Source organism: Sapajus apella, unplaced genomic scaffold (genome assembly GCF_009761245.1).
Source record: "Sapajus apella isolate SASKATOON/1434 unplaced genomic scaffold, GSC_monkey_1.0 scaffold111, whole genome shotgun sequence".
Classification (NCBI taxonomy): Eukaryota; Metazoa; Chordata; class Mammalia; order Primates; family Cebidae; genus Sapajus; species Sapajus apella.
In genome coordinates, this window is record NW_022437051.1 from 4,351,518 (window position 1) to 4,375,720 (window position 24,203).

The 24,203-nt window shown below is 35.2% G+C and overlaps 1 protein-coding gene and 1 pseudogene across 2 annotated transcripts in view; both read right to left on the reverse strand.

The window, feature by feature from the left end:
• Positions 1 to 24,203, reverse strand: part of CCDC7 (coiled-coil domain containing 7) — a 394,100-nt gene that overhangs the window by 318,019 nt on the left and 51,878 nt on the right. For both annotated transcript variants that reach the window (XM_032259671.1, XM_032259670.1), the window contains exons 12-16: positions 22,953 to 23,038; positions 22,009 to 22,060; positions 12,642 to 12,707; positions 6,890 to 7,114; positions 1,262 to 1,296 (exon numbers count right to left, since the gene is read on the reverse strand). In XM_032259671.1, the coding sequence (XP_032115562.1) occupies positions 1,262 to 1,296; positions 6,890 to 7,114; positions 12,642 to 12,707; positions 22,009 to 22,060; positions 22,953 to 23,038 (464 nt within the window). The remainder of the gene's footprint in view (positions 1 to 1,261; positions 1,297 to 6,889; positions 7,115 to 12,641; positions 12,708 to 22,008; positions 22,061 to 22,952; positions 23,039 to 24,203) is intronic.
• LOC116537510 lies at positions 10,272 to 11,397 on the reverse strand (annotated as a pseudogene).

Here is a 24,203-nt window from a genome sequence, read left to right on the forward strand (position 1 = left end):
AACTGAAACTGCTTTATCACCGTCTTCATACAGACTAGAAACTATTTAAAATGCTTTTTTAAAGCCAATGTTTCTATTTTCTGAGATTTATCAATGTACACAGAGCCTATCACATTTATCAGCAGAAACTAAATGTTCAATTTTAAAACAAATTATATCAAAAGTTACCACCTCGTGTTCTTCAGGGTGATAAACTACTGGCTCTCCAGGATTTTCCAAAGCTATCCTTCACCATGATTACATGGAAAACTATAGTAGTATTACATGCTCTACCATAATCTGAGTATGAATATAAGAGCACCATACATTATTCCTTCCCATTTCTACACAATATGTAAAATGGCTAAGTTCCCATTACTGCTGAAGATAATTATTAATACTTTTCCTTATGCCTTTCCAAATGTTTATAATGCTGACCATACATTTTTAAAATATAAAGAAATCAGTAACAAGAAACCAAGCATAATAAGTTTACAGATCAACAAGTGGACCAATGTCTAATTTTCTCTTACATATTGTATTTAAAACACACAGTTTTTAGTATATGTTTAGTTAGTATTTAAAATACTTTTAAACATTCACTACAAACATTTAAAATGAACATTTTCAAAACTTCTGGCCATTAATCATTATACATATTGCCTAATTCTTGCTAATTCACCTGGGTCTATAATCCAGATATATTTAAAATGGTGATGAAGTACATAAATGCATACTTCTAGGTAATTCCTCTTTACTGCATGGTAATGTGAATCAAAAAATGCTGTGAATCAATCATAATATGCTAATCAGAGACTCACAAGTGAAAACTAAGATTGAATTGGATGAATCAGTCAACTCAATTATTTATGCACATGCATGTACATATGTATGTGTGTGTATAGTGACTGAGTTAAAATGAAAGGCAAAAAGGATTTTTAAATAAATTGTTTATGTATCTAGCTTATATATCTTGATAAACTAAGTTGAAAATAAGGGTTAGTTCCTCACTATTTGGAAATTTTAATTAATGTTGACAGAAAAAGTGTTTTGTACATAGACTTGGTCCTTAATTTATTTCATTTAATTTTGATTTTTGACTGCAAAGTTTCAAACATTTCCTACTTAAAATTAGTTTCAAATATAAGAGTGCAATATCATAGGAAAGATAAAAATCAAGGAGTTTTGTGATATTAAATTTAGAATCGTACTTTTCATTACTTGTGTATGTGAACTGATAAAGATTAGAAAACGAGAGAACTAATTTTTTAAAGTGTTTTACCTTTTTTCAATTGGTCTTCCACTTTGGGCAGAGATCTGTGATAAAGATAATACATTTAAATATATCAAGTACATATCAAGTATACATATAAAATGTTTACATTCAGTCATTTAGAAAAATATCACTTAAGGCAGTTTAATATGATAATTTTGTAAAATTAAGGTATCAAAAAAGCAAAGAAATTATCATATTTTAGCATTGGAAGAGACACTATAGAAGAGCAGGCCCTAAAATTACACTTATATTTTTAAATTAAAAGCAAAGAGGGTTTTATACTTTCAGTAAACAAAATTTTTTGAGTGAAAGAAAAGCGTGTTTATTAGAGCAATAGAGTACATGCAAATAGCTGCTCCATAGACAGAGCAGGGCTGCTCCACAGGCAGAGTAGCCCAAAATTCATTTTAAACTTATCTATGACATAACTATCTATTCCTTTTAAATATTCTTGTTGAAGGGTTTATAATGCTATTATATATAATAAACAGTGGTGGTACTCTTTGTAATTTATTTATTTTAAAATAGGTAGATTGAGAACACAAGCTCAAATATGTTTACAGAAGTATGTAACCAAAAACGTTAGGCCAGCCAGGCAAGGTGGCTCACACCTGTAATCCCAGCACTTTGGGAGGCTGAGGCAGGCAGATAATGTGAGGTCAGGAGTTCAAGACTAGTCTGGCCAACATGCTGAAATCCCATCTTTACTAAAAATACAAAAATTAGCTGGGTATGGTGGCGGACGCCTATAATCCCAGCTACTCAAGAGGCTGAGGCAGGAGAATTATTTGAACCAGAGAGGCGGATGTTGCAGTGAGACAAGATCATGCCATTGCACTCCAGCCTGAGTGTCAGAGTGAGACTCTGTCTCAAAAAAAAAAAAAAAAAAGTTATGCAAGTGGCCTTCAAAGTGTGATTTTTATTAATAAATTACCTCTTGTGAATATAATACAAATTTTTCTATAATATAAATGTTGATTCTAGGTTTTATTCCAGATCTGATTTTCATCTAATTCAGCTTCTTTTATGCAGAGATTAACTGGCTTTATCCTTATCCCCCTGTGGCAAAGACTTCTAAATGGTCAACAAACTAATTTTATCTTCTTAGACACATTTTTAGTCTACATTTTTAAATTCCCTCTGTAGTTAAATGTAGCAAATAGAATGTGAGAAAAAATGATGTGTGCCTCCTCCGGCCTGGTCAATGAAAATTACTTACGTTTGTCCTCCATATTCTTTTCTGAGAGCTAGATAACTATACCCAGTGTGGCTTAGGAAGCCACATCTAAGAATAAAACTTCCACATGTCAGGATGCCTAAACTCTGTGGAGCAGAACTCCCTACCACAAACACTGGCCTTGAACATCCCTGGACTATTAACACCAGGAAATAAGCTTCTATTGTGTTTGAGCCATCATACATTTTGTGTCTCTGTGTCACAATAGTCACAATAGTTATCCTATATACTAACTAATAAATCACCAAGAATTTTTAGCCTATGTAGACAACTCCTACTGAGCTAAATAGGGATGCAAAATAACAGTTACATAGGGCTTCATGATATACAAAAAGCAGTTTACAAGCATTATCTTATTCTACCCTCACGGTATTTTTTTTTTTTTTTTTTGAGACAGGGTCTCATTCTGTTGCCCAGGCTTGAGTGCAGTGCCACTATCTGGGCTCACTGCAACCTCCACCTCCCAGGTTCAAGTGATTCTCCCGCCTCGGCCTTCTAAGCAGCTGGGATTACAGGCACGCACCACCATGCCTGGTTTTTAATTTTTTTATTTTTAGTAGAGACAGGGATTCACCATGTTCGCCAGGCTGGTCTCCAACTCTTGATCTCAAGTGATCTGCCCACCTTGGGCCAGAGTGCTGGGATTAGAGGCATGAGCCACTACGCCCAGCCACAGTACTCTTATAAAGTATTATCATCCTCCATTAACAGTTTATAGATAATTATGTATAGTTCCTGACAGAAATAATAATTCTTGCTCCTCCCTCTGAATTAAAAAAGATTATCATTTCAATAAACAACCTCAAAAACAGTTGCAGAAACAAAAAGGAACTACTTTTCCAACTTGTCATTAGGATGTATATATGACAGCCCTTTTGTGTAATATAGCATCTAGTTGTAGAAGTTCCAAATATTTTTCCTTTACTTGTAAACTTTTGATGTCTATTCCCTAAAGCACAGGATGATAAGGTGGCTTCACTGTGAAGCCCAGACCCAAGGGCACTGAGACCTTCCCACCTCAGGGGAGAAAGCCTGCTCTTGATATTAACAATATCCAGCCAACCAAGGGCATTATGATACCCAGGAGAGCTCTATCAGCAGAAAAAATTAAATACATTTATACTTACAATATACATAAAAACCTTACTAATTATGGGATCAATAAAAGGGAATGACACATCTACCCCAATGATGTACAGTTATTTTCTTTAAAAACAGTATCTTGCATGTTATTCCTTTACCCAGAAATTTTCTTTTCTGAAAATTGAAGACCAAACAGCTTGATTTAGTATTCGATTCAGGAATTTTCACAACCTCATACCTATTAATACTCATAGTAGGCAGCCTCTAAAATGACTACCAGTGATCCCTGCTCATGGTATTCATGCTAGAGGTATACCATTCCCTGTGTGTAGGCTGGCGCTAGTGACTACTTCTACTTTTAATTAGTAGATGACAAAAGTGATGGGATTTCATTTCTGAGATTAGATTATCTCTGTCTCTTTCTCCCTGTCTCTTTCCCTCCATCTATGTCTCCCTATATCAGCCCTTGTTCCCATGTTGTAAACTGCATTATGGAGAGGGCCTATAGCAAAGTACTGATGTCTCAAGTCAACAGCAAGGACCCGAGGCCTAACAATAGTCACGTGAGTATACGAGCTTGGGAGTACATCTTTCTCCAGTTGGACCTTAAGATACACACAGCCAAAGCTAATGCCTTGGCTACATCCTTGTGAGAGGGACCCTAAGCCAGAGGACACTAGGATTCCTGACCTACAAATATTCTGAGATAATACATGTTTGCTTTCTACACTGCTAAATTTTAGTGTAATTTGTTATGCTGCAAAAAAATAACTGAAACAGTACTTTTTGTTCCTCATTTATCTTTTAACCAGATAAATTTTAGGAAACGGAGAAGGGAGAAACTGTTTCAAGCAGAGAACAAAATAGGCAAAATATTTCAGGTTACAGAAAATACCATATGTTCTATGAACTTAAAGGAGGTTCAGTGTAGCTAAAGCATAAAATATACAACACACGTGTGCATATGAAAGCATGTGCAATAGCTTAGGGGGTTAATTAAAGATGAGGCTGGGATCTCAAAAAAAGACCAGATCTGAAAAAGCCTTAAACCATAATTAGGGTTTTGTTCTTAAAGTAAGGGAAGTAGAAAGCATTAAATATTTTAGACAAGAAGGTAACAACCATCAATTTTTGAAAGATGACTAGCTACCAACATGGAGATTGGCCTGGAAAGAAAGACCAATTAGAGTCCTGGTGGGAGCTTGACTACCAGAACTGTCAGTAATATTGAGAAAACTGGACAGAATTTGATGGATAATAATAGGATCAAGACATAGGAGAGGAAGAATTAACAGTGATGTTAGACTTTCTAGTTTCAGCAATTAGATGGATGAGGATGCCAGGAGACTGAATATTGGGAGATAAAGCAGGTTTGAGAAGAAAGCAATTGGTTCATTTGAGGACATGGTGAATTCTAGATGTTTGAAGCCCATTTAAACAGAAAAATTCAGTATGTTAATGAACAATAGGTCCGGAAATTAGGTGCTATTTGAGTGAGAGCTAAGAGATTTATATGGCACTAGAAGCCATGAAGGTATATGAGCACTCTCAGAAAGAGTATATGGAATAAACAACTCTTTTTTTTTTCCAGAAAAATACCAACATTTAAAGAATGAGCAGAGCAAGAGGAGACCAAAGAGGTGTCCCAGAAATATAGAAGGAAAACCAAATAACTATGCTGTTTCTCAAACAAACTATAGACTATATTTAAAAACAATAAATGGTTAAATGCTACTAAGAGGACAAATAAGATAAAACTATAAATCATCTGGCTGAGCATGGTGGCTCATGCCTTGTAATCCAAGCACTTTGAGAGGCCGAGGTGGGTGGATCACCTGAGGTCAGTTCAAGACCAGCCTGGCCAACATGGTGAAACACTGTACTAAAAATACAAAAAAATTAGCCAGGCATGGTGGTGGGCACCTGTAATCTCAGCTATCCAGGAGGCTGAGGCAGGAGAATCACTTGAATCAGGGAGGTGGAGGTTGCAGTGAGCTGAGATCATGCGCTGCACTCCAGCCTGGGCAACAAGAGTGAAACTCCATCTCAAAAAAAAAAAATAAGAGAGAAAGAAAAAGAAAACTATAAAGTATCCTTCAGAATAGCATCAAGTAGATTTGTTATAACCTTGGCAAAAATAGTTTTAATACAGTGGTTGAGAAAGAATATTACAGTTAAATTACTATAAGAACATGGATGGTGAGTATAAACTTCTATTAAATAAAAATCTCCAATAATAATAACCCCTGTTTCACTATTACCAGAACATTATGTACATCTTCTATGCAAAGAACCTAGCATATAGTAAATGTACAATGAGTGTTAAGCTAGATATGTAAGACAGGTGTGTATTGATCTATATATAAACTCACTAAAAATTACAATCACGTGAAAGCAATGTGATGTTTTTAGGTAATGAAGTTGTTCCTTCTGTTCAGGTTCATTTTATTACTGAATCTAACTTTTTCTGTCATGTAAGAAAAACTTCACTTTGGATTTAGGGGATAAATATGGGAAATGTAAAACAATAAAGCTATTAACAAAGCAAGTTTCAAATCCAACCATATAGACAAGCAAAGAAGTTATCTTTAGATGTGATTTTTGGATCTAGAAAGACCTGAATTTGAAATCTAACTCAGTATTACTCACTGTAATGTTGCATGTCTAATTTTTTAAAGCTTTGGTTTCATCCTCAAAATGGAGGTGCTCATAGCTATCTTATGGTCTTGTGTAAATAACCAGCCCATATAAATAAACATAAAAATGACTAGCATATTTTATAACAATCACAGATATAAAATGACTAGCACATTTTATAATAGCAGATATAAAATGACTAGTAGATTTTAAGTTGTACTGCTTCTTTTGTTCTTTGTCTTAAAGCAGCATCCGATATTTCTTCAAATATTTGTTTTTTATTCAATTCAGTGTACCCTACTCCATTTATATACATGACCTAACAACTTTAATAATTTTGATTGCCCTCAGAGAAACTGTCTTTATTATTTATCTTTCCAGGAAGAAGTTAAGATAGTTCACAATAAAAATTATACACAATAAGAGAAGGTAAAAATAAAGGACTCAAATCTCAGATGCTTATGTGGTCATTCAAAGATATGTGTATATTTAAGTCACAATTTGGCATTAAAAATAATAATGAGTTGACATATCCAGAAGGTAAAGGGCAAAAGTAAAAACAAACCCCCCAAAAAGGAATAATTTTTAAATAACATATACAAATTAAGTAAATAATAATATGAAAGATAAATTTCTCACAACATATATTACTGTCTCCATTTTGGTTATTTTCTTACCTGTGGATATTCTTGGATTTTATCATTTGTCCTTTGTCCACCTGAATCTGGAATCAGTGATTTTCTTGTTTCTTTTTTCAGTGGTATATTTTTTGAATCTTCACCTTTAACTTTTGTTTGATTATTACCCACTTCCATTGTTGTCTCGATTTTCCCCTCACTTTTACGTAACTTCTTATCTTGACTTAGGAAATAGTTAAGTTGATGCTTAGCTTTTTCAGCTTCCTGTTTTAAAAAAGTACCAGTTTATCAAGCATTTTCTGATATTTTCTGCCAATACTACTGCATTCAGGAATTTACATATATTTATGCGTACGTGATTTCTCAATTCATTTTTACTGAGTTAAAGGGAGCAAAGTTAAGCTACTGATATAATTGATACTTTAACAATTCCACAGTTAAAACCAAAAGTTGTGAAGAAACCTCTTCCACCTTTGAGGGCTATTTTTATACCCAGGAGTTTCTCCTGGCTGTTATTTTTTAAGGCTCTAATTATTATACAAGCAAAATAAAAATTCATATAAGGTATACATTATAAAAACTGATAGACTATAGCAAAGATAACACCTACAATATCAAAGAATGAAATAAAATGTAGAGAACAATTTATTCTGGAATAAATGTCTCCTTAAAAATGTCACTTTTTATAATTTTAGTTACATAATTAACTTACCTAATGCTGAGTCCAGCTCGGTCGTAGAGACCCCAACGGACTTAAGAAACAAACACAAAGATACAGTGCAAAGTGGGGTCGGGAGCTAGCAGCCTTCTGAGCTGAGAGCCTCCAGCAGACTCTGACCCATGAGTTTATTCTCTCTGAACAGGTGAGTATTATTAAAACTCAGGTGTTCTGTGTTTTCTCATAGAACAAAGATAAACTAGGGCAGCTGGTGCCTGCTTACCACTGATCAAAAACAAACTAGAAAGCATTCTCCATGAGGGAGCAGTGGGGGCAGGATCACAGATCCTGTGTTTAAAGAATTGGTTTAACTAGTGTATGATATGCATATACTGTTCACTATTTTAAAATGCCCTGAGCAGTTTTCTGCTTAGGGGCTGGCTTGGTCTCCTTGCTGTCATTCTCAGTAAACAATATAATCAATCACACACGTTAGGACTTGTCCCAGCAACTTATATGAAAGAATATATAGATAAACAAAAAGAAAATTAACAAATAATCTCACCTCATAAAGAAAAATCACTATTAACATTTTGAGGTATATCCTTTTTAAATTTTTCTGAATATAGTTAGTGCATATATATATCTTACATATGTCATATATATAAGATACATCTATACACATATATAGATATAGATATACATGGATTTTTTGCAACCTCTGTCTCCTGGGCTCAAGTCATCCCTCCACTTCAGCCTCCCAAGTAGCTGAGACTACAGGCCCATACCATCACATCCAGTTTTTTTATTTTTAGTAGAGACAGGGTTTTTCCACGTTGCCCAGACTGATTGCAAACTCTTGGGCTCAAAGTGATCCACAGTCCTCAGTCTCGCAAAGTGCTTGGACTACAGGCATGAACTACCATGCCCAGCCAAATTTTTTAAATGTTTATCTAGATTGGGTCATACTATACATACTCACATAATATGCTCTTTTTATTAAATGATGTCATAGATATGTTTCTATAACATAAATATACATTTAAATCAGAATAGGTAACAGAAATACATTTAATAATATACCATAATTGGCTTAGCAAATTCCTTATCAATGGACAATTAGATCATTTCAAAATTTTTGCTATTAAAACATATGACATTGTACATACTTGTGCAAAATCTCTGTATACTTTTTTCTTCTTTAGAATAAAATTTTAAAAGATTTTATTGAGTGAAAAGGATACATCTTTTCAAGTTTGCTATGTCTTTTTTGTCTCCCAGAAAAGACATAAATATCTTTCATACTTCTGTTATCAAACATCTATGAATATATCAATTCATATTTTTTTGACAATAGAAGTATGTGAAAGGTTGCCCATTTCAGCATACAACCATAAATACTACGTATTTCTGTAGTTTTTACGCCTTACATTTTTACCAAGATGATAGGCAAAATAAAAAATCTGTACTACTGTATTTTAAATGCATGTATTTGATACTAGTGAGTTTAAATATGTTTGCATGCATTTATTGGTAATATGTATTTCTGAAACTTGCCTATGCACATCCTTTGTCTATTTTGGGGGATGGCTATCCATATTTATTGTAGGTTTATAAAATTTCTTTATTGCATAAAGGAATATAAAACTATTAATATTGACCACCATTCACCAGCATTTACAATAAAGTAAACAAAATACAGTTAGGTAGCATTCTGATTACTACAAAGTTGTTTTTCCTGGCTTCTGCTGAACAAGTAAAGCAAATACTGAAAAGACTGAGCCTACATGTAAGGAATGAGTCAGGGTAAAGAAAAAACATGCAGGTCAATAGTTTAGATGACAAAAGTTTATTCACTCTTTTATGGCAGCAGGTCCTAAACTGCCAACATCTCTAACCCATCTGATTAGGTTTCTATACACCAAGTCTTAGGTATTCAATAAATCATGAGCTTTAGTCCATGTAGCAACAGAGATTTCAACTTTTTGTTAAGGAATGGATTCGCTAGAGCAATGTCCAATTAACTAAGTCTTGGTTAGCCAATTAAAACAAACTAGGATTTGTCTAGTTTTCTCATCTGAATGGGGAGGTTGTTGACAGTGATAAAAGTTTTCCTTTTAGGAATTTTGCAAACAAACCATAGTATATATAGATACGCATGCTTTTAAATTATCCAATTAAACTTAATTAGAATTAATTAGAACCATTTCACTTGAAATGTACTGCTTCAGGAAATTTTTCACTGTGACTTGATTTATATTTTGGGTTGCTCAGACTGATGGCATCTCAGAAATATGGACTAACTTGTAATTTTTGTTTTGGCAATTGTTTTTTTAAAAAAAGAAAACTATTTACAAATTTTTTTTTATGTATACACAAACACACACACACAAAACAAAAAACGCAGAATGGCCCTTAGGCATATAAGAACACAAGTTCTGATTGAGTAATGACTATGGAAATTTCCCTGAACCTTTAGAAAAACTGTTCTCTAATGCAGAGGAAATAATATACCATGGTATCAAATGTTCTTTTCTAATTAAGGAAGCAACTACCAAAAGTTTTTATTTGTTCAAAGTAACCAGTGCTAGTCACACAAAAACAAACCTCCAAAAAAAAACCTCTCAACACTACTTTGAAAACAAACGTATCAATCTTGTTATTTCTTCATACTAGAAAAGCAAAAACCAAGATCCAGATTTTATATAAAACAATGGAAACAATTATATGTATACATATATGTATATAAAACAATGCAGACAATTATTGAGCTTCATCTCCTGGTCAAGAATGCCAAGTTAGTCTCTGTTCATAAAAAGCAGTATAACTGGAGGTTACTTCATATTTGCCTCTTCTGCCAGTATAAAGTCTGCCTCATCATCTTGCCATTTCATGAGAAACATCAATTCTCCACTGCTGTCTGTGACAATTATTCTTTTAGAATCAAGACCTCTGGTAAATCTTGATTTGTCAGCAGCATCTCTTTTCTTCTTTGATTTCCTGTCATCAGATTCATTGTCAGATAAAGATTTTCTTTTTATATCATCTTTTTCTTTACCAGCATTCTGAGAATTAAGAAATGCTTTAATTATCTCTGTACAGTCTAAATTTTCTTCAGGTTCCCAAGTACTGTAAGCATGTATAAATCCCTTCCACTTAGGAAATATTCCACTTTCCCATCACTGCACGTTGATCTAGTACTTTTTCCAACACAAATTCTTCAAGTTGTGCCTCTTCAACTTTTTCATCCTTTCCATTCTGTTTCTCATTTTTTGCAATGCAGTTTTATTGGAGGCCATTTTTATCGCAAATTTGAAGAGTTTACCACTTCTGAGATGCTTTGGGTGGCAGGTCTGTGGCAACTCTGGCCCTGTGCACCTCAAGCTTGAGCCACAAATATCTTCATATACAATATCTTCATATGCAGATAAACATAAAGGGGCAACATATCTTTACATAAAACATTTTACACACACTTTCCATTTATCTTTATTTCTTATGATTTTTCTAACATAAAAAAGTTTTAAATTCATATATAGCCAAATACATTAACATATTCCTTTGGGATTATAAAGCTTAAAAGTCTTTTCTCTAATCAAGACCATCTAACTGTTACCAGTGTTTCTTCTAACATTTATTACTATTTAATCTTAAATCAATCTCCAATTTATTTTGATATATTATCTGAAAGTGTACGTTTTCCCACTAATTCACTTTGTGTGACTATTTTATCCTTCTTTAAAAATTTTTAATAAATAGTTTATAAAATACTAAATCATTATATTGATTTGAATCTGTTTTTGGACTTTCCATTCAATGCCAGAATCAGAACCACAGTGTTTTGGTTATTGAAGTTTTACATGATTTATTGATTTTTTTGATAAGAAAATCTTCTTGTTTTTCTTTTGTATAATCATCAGTTTCTTGTCTCATTATATTTTATAATATATTTTTTTGAGACAGGATCTCTCTCTGTTGCCCAGCCTTGAGTGTAGTGGCCTAATCAGTGCTCACTGCAGCCTCAAACCTCCTGGGCTCAAGTGATCCTCCTGCCTCAGCCTCCAGAGTAGCTGGGACTATAGGCACATCCCACCACACCTGGCTAATTTTTTAAAATTTTTTGTAGGGACAAGGTCTCACTCCATTGCTCAGGCTGATCTCAAACTCCTGGGCTCAAGAAATCCACTCGCCTCAGCCTCCTAAAGTGCTGGGATTGGTTATATATTATAAGGCCCCTGCACCTGGCCTTACAGTAATTTTATTAAACTCAAGAACAATTTCATTTATATCTAAAAATAAATTGCTTTCAGTTTGTATAACTGTTTTGAGAAATAGAAAATTAAAACACTGATAACACTGAATGCTCAAAACTAAAATTATAAATTTCTATTTATTCACTGTTGATCTGTGTCTCTTGGTAAAGTATTTTATTTTTCTTAATATTAAACTGTGTATTTCTTATTAAATATCTTGTATCACTCTAAACTAATATTACAAATAAATATATATTACATTTTATAAAATGATATATTTGAACATTTTCTAAATTATCGTTTCTAATAAAAAGGAAATCTGTTGATTTATTTTCTCTATTCTATTCTAAAACCTATTCTATTTTGCCCTCACTCACCTTTTTAAACTCTATCACTAATAACTAATATCTTGAATTTTTCAGAAAAACAATTTTATAATAAACAAATGATTACACTTTTGTCCATTCATGAAATGTTTACAGCTTTTTTTCATTTCTTGTTGTATTATTCAACTAGAATTTTTAAAAGAGTAGTAAGAGCCACCATCTTGGTTCAACTGAGTTTAACTGGAATGCCTGCAGTAATCTACCTTTAAGTATAATGCCTATCAGCTTGAAATACACTGCCATTTTTTTCTTTTTCTTTTTTTTATACTGCAACCATGACAGATGAATAGATTGCCTTTATTAGCTTAAGAAAATTTACTTTTCTATCTCACTGTTTTTTATAAGAATAAATACTAAATTTTGTGAATATATCCCTAATTCATAAATAAATATAGTTTAAACCTGACCAAATAGTAAAAGTATTCATTTGAAAAGTTCTTTGTGGATATTTTCTTTACTTGTTAACAATGTTAAAGAAACATGACATCCTTTACCTGTAAAGCCTGTTTCAATTGCTCCTGAAGGACTTTGTTCTCAATTTCCAGAGCATGTGCCACTTTCTAGGAAGTAATAAGTGGTAAAAAAAAAAAAAGGTATTTACATTGGTATTTTTAATTAATTTAGTGTACCATTATTACTTTTCTAAAACCCATAGATAGCCAAGATAAGATTCAAGCATACACATTGAACTGCACACCTCTCAGGTGTAATGGTGGATAATAGCTGAAGCTAAAGCTTCCTATTGATTTTTCACAGGCAAATTGAGCATGAATCTGGCAAATTACAATTGCAGTAAATTAAATGTTTCATTTATCCTTTCCTCTAGGCCCGAAATATATAAAAGAAACATCTCAAATTTTACTAAAAGAAGAAACTCTACTCTTAACACAAAATAAATATTGTTCTGTCTTTGTGAGAATGAGTAAATTCTACTACACATGAAGTCTCAGGAATTCTCCACCAAATTAAAGACACTTTGAAGACTGTATTTAGAGTTCCCAGCTTTGCTTTTGATGTGACTAAGTTCCCACTGAACAAATACTACCCCACATAACAACCATAAACTCTGGACTAAATACAAGTATCAACAAGAGGAGAACAACCAAGAATAGGCAGATTTTTTTTTTATTTCTTTTTATTTATTTATTTATTTATTTTTTAGAGCAGGGTCTTGCTCTGTTACCCAGGCTAGAGTACAGCAGTGGGTTCCTAGCTCACTGCAGTCTCGAACTCCTAGGTTCAAGCCATCCTCCTGCCTCAGCCTCCCAAAGGATGGGTATTACAGGCATAAGCCACCACAACCAGCCAAGTGTAGGTAGATTCTTGAGGGAAGGTGATACTTGGAGGAAAGGAAGAATTCTAGGTAAGATTCTCATTTTTATGGCTTTTAGTTTCAGGGCAATCCCTATTTGAGTCATTCAAGGTGCCTAATAGCTGACTTTAAAACCACTAGAGTTCAGGACAACCCAAGCCACTGGAAAGGTTAGAGGGAAATCATACAAAGAAAAGAAGATAAGATAAGGAGCCCCAGATTTTTTATATAAACTCTACCAAAATATCCACCTGACCCCTGAACCACATCTGCATACAGAAGACTAAGAAGTCTAGCAAAAGCTAAAAAAACTAAAATGCAATTTGAGCTGCTGCCTGAATATAGAATTTACATTTTGAATCCAATGGTGTTAATTATATATTAAAGAAAAAACAATACCAATCATCAGAAGAATATAACATAATCTAGGGTTTCAAGAATATGATATTTGTAATACCCAGGATATAATTTAGAAATACTTGACATCTGAAACTTTTTATTAAAAGACAATGAACAAAAAGTGATCCCAAGCAAGACAATCCAGATTTTAAAATTCACATATAATATGTTTAAAACAAGTATAATAAAAATGTCCAGTGTAAAAGAAAATATGCTCATAATAAATAAAATGATACAAATCTTACCAGAGAAATATAAACTATAAAAAATACATCCCCGCATCTATAATCCCAGCATTTCAGGAGGCCAAAGTGGGAGGACTGCTTGAAGCCAGGAGTTCAAAATCAGCCTGGGCAACACAGTGAGACCCTATGTCTATAAAACAAATTTTGAATTAGTCATGCATGGTGGTACACACCTATAATCCTAGCTCCTTGGGAGGCTGAGGCAGGAGGATTGTTTGAGCCCAGGAGCTCAAGGCTGCAGTGAACAATGATCCTGCCAATGTACTCCAGCCTGAGTGATAAAATAAGACCACGTCTCTTAAAAAAAAACAGTCAAATGGAAATTCTGAAACTGATAATCATAATATCTGAATTGAAAATTTAATGTATGAGCATAGGAACAGATTGGATCTGATGACAGTGGAAAAAGTCAAACCACTTGAAAATATATCGATACAAAATACTCAATCTAAATACAAACAACAAAGTTAACTAACAGATACTGAGGAAAACTGTGGGATAAAACTAAATATATAATATGTAATTGTATTCCACAAGGAAAAGAGAAAGAGGAAGTTGTAGACAAAATATTTTAAAATAATAATACATTTAAAATGTTCCAAATTTGGTGAAATTTACATATTCAGCATGTTCAGTTCTGCCCAAGTTGATATTTACAAAGAAAATCAAGCCCACACAAAACAGAATCAAACTGCTGAAAAACAAACAAAAGGGAAAAAAAAATAAAAGCAGGCAAAGAAAAATGACATATTACACAAAAGGAAATGATGACTTTAATAACTGCTTCTCATCAAAATTAAAGCCAAGCAAAAATGGAAAACTACCTTTAAAGTATAGAATAAATGCCCCTTTTCTGAAACAAAGTTATTTTAAGAAACAAAAGAGGATCCAAGATGGCCAAATACAAACAGCTCTGGAGTGCAGTTCCCAGCGAGAACAATGCAGAGGGTGAGTAATCACCACATTTCCAAATGAGTTTTTACTGCCAACAGACCTGGAGATTCCTGTGCAGAAAAGCACAATGAGTTTCCTGCAAGGCTGTTTCAGCCTGCACAGTGGGTCTACACAGAAAAATTCACACAAATCTGGGCAGCTGTTTCAACTGGCACCTGGAACACGTGGGAGACAGAGCTGCTCATTCAACTGGAAAAAAAGGGGGCTGAAACAGGGAGCCAGGTGATCTAGCTCAGTGGGTCCCACCATGACAAAGACCAGCAATCTGAAACACTGGATTGAGAGTTTCACAGTAAGCACAGCTGGACCCAGGATGGTCCAGCTCTGTGGGGGGAAAGATGTCTGCCACTATCAAGGGAGTCCACCACTACCGAGGCAGTCCACTATTGCCCAGGCAGTCCGCCATTACCGAGGCAGCCCACTATTACTGAGGCACCCCGCTATTACTGAGGCAATCCACCATTACCAAGGCACTCCGCTATTACTGAGGCAATCCGCCATTACCGAGGCAGTCTGCCATTACTGAGGCAGACCACCATAACTGAGGCAGTTCTAACTATACCTCTGTAAACAAAACCACAAGGAAGCTCACACAGCAGCTAGGCAGAGCCCATGGTAGCTCAGCAACATCTCTGCTGGCAGACTGTGACTAGGCTACTTCCTTTCTGGGCAGGGCATCTCTGAAAAAAGGCAGCAGCATGAGAGAAAGTTATAAATAAAGCCCCACCTTCCCAGGACAGAGCACCTGGGGAAAAAGGCAGTTATGAGTTCCACTGCAACAGACTTAAACGTACCTGCCCAGCAGCTCTGAATAGAACAACAGAGCTCCCAGCACAACACTTGAGCTCCAATAAGGGATAGACTATCTCCTCAATCTGCTCCCTGACCCCTGTATATCCCAAGAGACACCTCATAAAGAAGAGCTCCGGCTGACATCTGGCGGGTATCCTTCTGGGATGAAGATAACAGAAGAAACTGGCAGAAACCCTTACTGTTCTGCAGCCACTGCAGGTGATCCCCAAGCAAGCAGGGTCTGGAGTGGACCTCCCTCAGTCTTACAGCAGTGAGGCCTGACGGTTAGAGGGAAAACTAAAAAAGAGAAAGAAATAATCTCAACATCAACAAAAAGGACACCCACTCAGAGACCCCATCCAAAAGTCACCAACTACAAAGACCACAGGTAGATAAATCCACAAAGATGGGAAGAAACCAGCACAAAAAGGATGGAAGATTTACCAAACAAATGGAGGAAAAAAAAAAAAGCAGGAGTTGCAATAGTAGCTTCTGATAAAATAGACTTTAAACCAGCAAAGATCAAAAGAGACAAAGAAGGGCATTACATAATGGTAAAAGGGTCAATGCAACAAGAAGAGCCAATGGTCCTAAATATATACACACCCGATAGAGGAGCACCCAGAAAAATACAGCAAGTCCTTAACCTACAAAGAGACTTAGACTCCCACACAATAATAGTGGGAGACTTTAACACTCCACTGTCAATATTAGATAGATCAATGAGACAGAAAAATAACAAGGATATCCAGGACTTGAACTCAGATCTGGACCAAACAAATGTAACAGACATCTACAGAAATCTCCATCCCAAATCCACAGAATATACATTCTTCTCAGCACCGTGTCAAACCTACTCTAAAATTGACCATATAATGGGAAGTAAATCACTCCTCAACAAATGCAAAAGAACAGAAATCATAACACTCTCTCAGACCGCAATGCAATCAAATTACAACTCAGGATTAAGAAACTAACTCAGAACCACACAACTGCATGGAAACTGAACAACTGGCTCTTGAATGTTGACTGGATAAACAATGAAATGAAGGCATAAATAAAGATGCTCTTCGAAACCAAGAATGAAGACAGAATGTACCAGAATCTCTGGGACATATTTAAATCAGTGTCTAGAGGAAAATTTACAGCAATAAATGTCCAGATGAGAAGCAAGGAAAGATCTAAAATTGACACCCTATCATTAAAATTGAAAGAGCTATAGGAGCAAGATCAAAAAAAACTCAAAAGCCAGCAGAAGACAAGAAATAACTAAGATCAGAGCAGATCTCAAGGAGACAGAGACACAAAAAACCCTTCAAAAAATCAATAAACCCAGGGGCTAGTTTCTTGAAAAGATAACAAAATATGCCACTAGCCAGGTTAATAAAAAAGAAAAGAGAGAAGAATCAAACAGATGCAAGAAAAAATGACAAAGGGGATATTACCAGCGATTCCACAGAAATACAAACTACCATCAGAGATTACTACATACAACTCTATGTGCATAAACCAGTAAACCTGGTAGAAATTGATAAATTCCTGGACACTTGCACTCTCCCAAGCCTAAACCAGGAAGAAGTTGAAACCCTGAATAGACCAATAACAAGGGCTGAATTGAAGCAGCAATTAATAGTCTACCAGTAAGAAAAGTCCAGGTCCAGATGGGTTCAAGCCGAATTCTACCATACATACGAAGAGGAGCTGGTACCATTCCTTCTGAAATTATTCCAAACAATCAAAAGAGAGGGAATCATTCCGAATTCATTTTATAAGCCCAACATCCTCCTGATACCAAAACCTGGCAGAGACTCAACAAAAAAGGAAAACTTCAGGCCAATATTCATGATGAACAGCAATGCAACAATCTTCAATAAAATACTGGCAAAACGATTGCAACAGCGTATCAAAAAGCTTATCCACCATGATCAACTAGGCTTCATCCCAGGGCTACAAGGCAGGTTCAACATTCGCAAGCCTGTAAACGTGATCCACCACATAAACAGAACCAAAGATAAAAACCACATGATTATCTCAATAGATGCAGAGATGGCCATCAACAAAATTCAACCACCCTTGATGCTAAAAACTCTCAATAAACTAGGTATCGATGGAACATATCTCAAAATAATAAAAGCTATCTACAATAAAAGCACAGCCAATATCATACTGTGGTTTTATTGGGCAAAAACTCGAAGCATTACCTTTGAAATCTGGCACAAGACAAGGATGCCCCTCTCACCACTCCTATTCAATATAGTTTTAGAGGTTCTAGCCAGAGCAATCAGGCAAGAAGAAGAAATAAAGCATATTCAATTAGGAAAGGAGGAAGTTAAATTGTCCCTATTTGCAGATGACATGATTGTATATTTAGAAGACCCATCATCTCAGCCCAAAAATCTGCTTAAATTGATAAGTAAGTTCAGCAAGGTCTCAGGATACAAAATCAATGTGCAGAAATCACAAGCATTCCCATACACCAGTAACACACTAAGAGCCAAATCAAGAGGGCACTCCCATTCACAATTGCCACAAAAAGAATAAAATACCTAGGAATCCAACTAACAAAGGATGTAAAAAGGACCTCTTCAAGGAGAACTATAAACCACTGCTCAAGGAAGTAAAAGAGGACACAATTAGATGGAAAAACATTCCATGTTCAGGGTTAGGAAGAATCAATATTGTGAAAATGGCCATACTGCCCAAAGTAATTTATAGATTCAATGCTATCCCCATCAAGCTACATATGACCCGCTTCACAGAACTGGAAAGAACCGCTTTAAACTTCATATGGAACCAAAAGAGAGCCCACATCGTTAAGACAATTCTAAGCAAAAAGAACAATGCTGGAGGCATCATGCTACCTGACTTCAAACTATACTACAAGGCTATAGTTAACAAAACAGCATGGTACTGTTACCAAAACAGAGAGAGAAACCAATGGAATAGAACAGAGGCCTTGAAGGCAACGCCACATATCTATAACCATCTGATCTTTGACAAACCTGACAAAAACAAGCAATGGAGAAACAATTCCCTGTTTAATAAATTGTGTTGGGAAAACTGCCTAGCCATGTGGAGAACACAGAAACTGGACCCCTTCCTGACACCTTACACTAAAATTAACTCCAGATGGATTAAAGACTTAAACATAAGACCTAATACCATAAAAACCCTAGGAGAAAACCTAGGCAATACCGTTCAGGACATAGGTGTAGGCAAGGACTTCATGACTAAAACACCAAAAGCAATAGCAACAAAAGCCAAAATAGACAAATGTGATCTAGTTAAACTACAGAGCTTCTGTACAGTCAAAGAAAGAATCATTAGAGTGAACTGGCAACCAATAGAATGGGAAAAAATTTTTGCAATCTACCCATCTGACAAAGGGCTAATATCCAGAATCTATAAAGAACTAAAACAGATTTACAAGAAAAAAAAACAAGCAAACCCATTCAAAAGTGGGCAAAGGATATGAACAGACACTTTTCAAAAGAAGACATATATGAGGCCAACAAACATATGAAAAAATGCTCATCATCACTGGTCATTACAGAAATACAACTCAAAACCACATTGAGATACCATTTCACGCCGGTTAGAATGGCAATCATTTAAAAATCTGGAGATAACAGATGCTGGAGAGGATGTGGAGAAATAGGAACACTTTTACACTGTTGGCGGGAGTGTAAGTTAGTTCAACCATTGTGGAAGACAGTGTGGCGATTCCTCAAAGACCTAGAAATAGAAATTCCATTTGACCCAGCAATCTCATTACTGGGTATATATGCAAAGGATTATAAATCATTCTATTATAAAAACACATGCACACGAATGTTCATTGCAGCACTGTTTACAATAGCAAAGACCTGGAACCAACCCAAATACCTATCAATGATACACTGGACAAGGCAAATATGGTCCATATATACTGTGGAATACTATGCAGCCATAAAAAACGATGAGTTTATGTCCTCTGTAGGGACATAGAGGAGTCTGGAAACCATCATTCTCAGCAAACTGACACAAGAACAAAAAAACACCACATGTTCTCACTCATAGGTGGCTGTTGAACAATGAAAACACACGGGCACAGGGAAGGGAGCATCACACACTGGGGTCTGTTGGAGTGGGGCTAGGGGAGGGACAGCGTGGGGTGGGGAGGTTTGGGAGGGATAACATGGGGAGAAATGCCAGATATAGGTGACTCGGGATGGAGGCAGCAAACCACATTGCCATGTAGGTACCTATGCAACAATGCTGCATGTTCTACATATGTACCCCAGAAACTACAGTGCAATATATATATACACACACACATATATATATATAAACATTTCCCTATGCAATAAAAACTTGTGTGCACACACACACACACACAAAACAAAAATTAAAAAATGCTTGAGTAAATGGATACCCCATTTACTCTGATGTGATTATTACGCATTATATGCCTGTATCAAAAATATCTTATCAACTTGATCCCATGATCAAGTTACATTATAGTAGAACTCTGTCTTAGCAGACAAGAGAGACTCTTCACTTGCCTAAAAGAAGAAGTGAGCTAGCCAGGCATGGTGGCTTATGGCTATAATCTCAAAACTTTTAGAGGCTGAGGCAGAAGGACCATTTGAGGCCAGAAACCCAGCCTGGGAAACATAACAAGGCTTTGGTGCTACAAAAAACAAAGAAACAAACAAAAAAATTAAAAACTAGCAGGGTGTCATAGTGCATGCCTATAGTCCTACATACGTGGGAGGGTGAGGCAGGAGGATGGTTTGAGCCCAGGAGTTCAGGCTACAGGAGTTCAGGCTGCAGGGTCATGCCATTGCACTCCAACCTAAGTGACAGAGTGAGACCCTGTAGAAGGAAGGAACGAAGGAGGGAGGGAGGGAGGGAGAGAGGGAGGGGAGGAAGGGAGGAAGGAAGGAAGGAAGGAGGGAGGGAGGGGAGGAAGGGAGGAAGGAAGGAAGGAAGGAAGGAGGGAGGGAGGGAGGAGGAGGGGAGGTGAGGGGGGGAGGAAGGGGAGGAGAAGGAGGAAGCGGGGGAGGAGGCGGCGACGGCGGCAAGTTGTTATGATATGAACAATCTATGGAAAAGACCATGTGGCAGGAAAATGCAGACTGTGCCTCAGCCCTACAACTGCAAGGAACTGAAGTTTATCATATCCACTTGAGCTTGGAAGAGGATTCTCGAGATACATAATGGAATAGAGGCGAGCCAGCACTTTGATTACAGCCTGGCGAGCATAAGTTGATTACAGCATAGGACACAGCTAAGCCATGCTCAGATGCCTAACCCACTAAAACTGTGAGATAATATAAATTGTTCAAGCTGCTAAATTTGTGGTAACTTGCTATGCAGTAATAAAAAACTAATATCATAAAGTAGTACATTTTATATTCACTATTTTATGTGGTACTCTCATTTTTTACAAAATTTATGTTGTCTAGTTCTTGAGTCATTCAGGTGTATACATACTTGTACACTTGCACATACTTGTACACTTAACTCCAGCCTTTCACTGAAATGGGTGATATAATGCTAGATCGTTAAGAAATTAACTTGTAGCAAATGAAAAAAAAATATTCAAAAGCCAAAATGTAATAACAGGTTACCTGTATTCCTTTGATTGGATCACATGAATCAAAGTTAGGTATAGAGTTTACAATTTCTGAAGAAATCTTTAGTTGCATAACATTTATACTTTTTTAAGACAAATAGAGTAGCTATTGCTTTACACATTTGGGTTATGAAAATTTTGAAATTCAAATAGGTGAAAGGGGATTATCCAAAGTCATATAGCCAGTAAGTGGCTGTTCTGATTCCCAATATGACACTCTTTCCTCCATGGTATTCCCTGTAGTTGTGTAAACCATGGTAATTTTCATAATAGTGGCATAAATTTACCTGGATTTTTATTTCCCATTTCATTTTCTGAACCTTGATGAGAAAAGTCCATCAATAAGAAAGACATTATCTCAGGAAGAATTTTAGTGCACACACACACGCACACACACACACACACACACACACAGAGAAAGAGAGAGAGAGAGAGACATATATACCTATAATCACATACATAATAATGTTGTCTCTACATATGACTATCAGAGCAAATGTTAGCCAAATATTGATGCATAGAGAGAGTTGGCGAGTTACCTGTACTTGATGCAAATCTTCTATTTTAAACTCTTTTTCTGGAGACATCTTCCTGTAACATAAAATGTTCTAAAATGCAACATGATATTTTTGAATGCATTACTGCTTTGCTTTCTTGAGAATGTTTTAAACCATTTTAAAATGATGAAGTTTTTTTAAAAAAAATTCATATTTCTAAGAGATACAAAATTCATACAGGCTAAATTACAAATAACTGAAAAACATTTTTCAAGCCAACTTCTCACTGATATTATTAAAATATGAAAAGACTGAGATTTTCAAAGCATATTGGCCATTTGTTCCTCTTGGATCATTTTTTCTATTATAAGTTAAAGGTCAGGTTAAAATTAAGCTAAAGGCCATTTGTCCCATGAATTTCTTTTCAGGATTTGTGGAATTCTATGATATTTGACTTCATAGTTTCTTTTTAAAATTATTTTAATATTAGAGTTTAACCAAGCAAATTCAAATGCAATCATTATTTTATAATACTAAAGAAAATATTTACTTAATAAATTCTACTTTATAATAATACACATACATAAGAAATAAATAACTTCTTATAAGAATAATACAATTAGTAAGTACAGTAGAAAAGAACAGCCAAGACTGTGGAATTAACAAATTACAAAGCATGAGCTAGACCATCAAAGAAACAATGTAAATGCTTTTTTCTTATACTTAAAGATTTAATTCTGTTCACCTATTTCTGAATTTATTGTGGTTCAATCTCTTCTTCCAATCCATTTTTGGTTCTTTGTTCCTCCCTTTTTAGCTTTATCCCATAATCATATACTGGTATGCTTATAAAAACATGTATTTGCCAATTTTATGTTTTTAAAAGTCTATCTGTAAGTTATGTTTATTTGACTTTAAATTGTTTTTATAAAAGTAAAACATAAATTAACAAGGAAAAAAGATTAACATGTATCTTTATGTCTTACTCTTCTGAATCCTCAGATTTTCCTTTGCCTTTTTTCTTCTGTGTTTTTACAGCTTTCCTTATTCTATCATTTGTAGGCTTGGTTTTCTGTATAATTTCATATAAGACAGAAATAAAGGGTTAAAAAACAATGAGTTATACGGAAATACACAATAATATACATTATTAATGTACATTTTACCCTGAGAGTCACTATACAAAGTTTCAAGAAAAATTACTTGCATAGAAGCAAAACAAAATGACACATTTGGTCTGTTTTTAACAGTGCTTTACTTAGTGTAAGTTGTATATAAGCTAATATATATTAAAACAGTTAAATTTTTCTGACAATTACAATCAGTTATGTTATAATGTGGCATATGCCTTCCTGAAAATCACCTCACTATGCAAAAATACGCAATAAAATCTGTAAGATGTATGGGGAAAATGGGTTAGGTACACATCTTGCAAAAACCTTGTCAGTGGTATATTTTTAAAAATAAAAACCTAAGAAAAACAGTACTATAGTATACAGTTAAATGATTAAGAATACATAAATACCATGAGAAATGAGACCTTTATCTTGAAAAAGACCTGAAACTTGTTTGTGAAAGTGAGCATAGAATAGAGGTTGCAACTTGTGAGTTATTGTGCAGTGGCAGACAATTATCTAAAATTAAAAAAAAGTCATACCACCAGATGTGGGCTGGTGTGGCACACTATACACAAGTGAGCCAAGGTAGATGGAGAAAGTTGCTTTCTGCTTTCACTCATTGTTTTTGCAGATGAAACTGCTTATACACATGAAATTCAAACTATGCTCAAATTGTTTGATTATGCTAAAACAAATTTGCATTTCAAAACAAATATTAGAGCAGAACTAATCACAGTGAACTGTGTAGTACAAGATCATTTTATACAAGAAAGTAGGGGAAAAATTAACAATTAGATTATTAAAAATTTTAGGACATTTGGACAAGATGGCAGACTAGAAGTATCTCATATGTGCCACTCTCACAGAGAGGAAACTAAAGGGGCTAGTGAATATTGACTCTGCAAGCCAATCACCTGAGAAACCACATTAAGATCCAACAAGGCAGCAGGGTAACATAGAGAACAGAGAGGGTGAGGTGGGACACCAGCATGTCTGGGCTTACTGCAGAGCTAGAACCTTTCCAACATGATAAACGGTGAGTAAGTGAGGTCCCCTAGGGGGATTCAGCTCTCCACGGGGGAATGTGTAAGACTTGGAATGAGAGAATCCTGTTTCTAG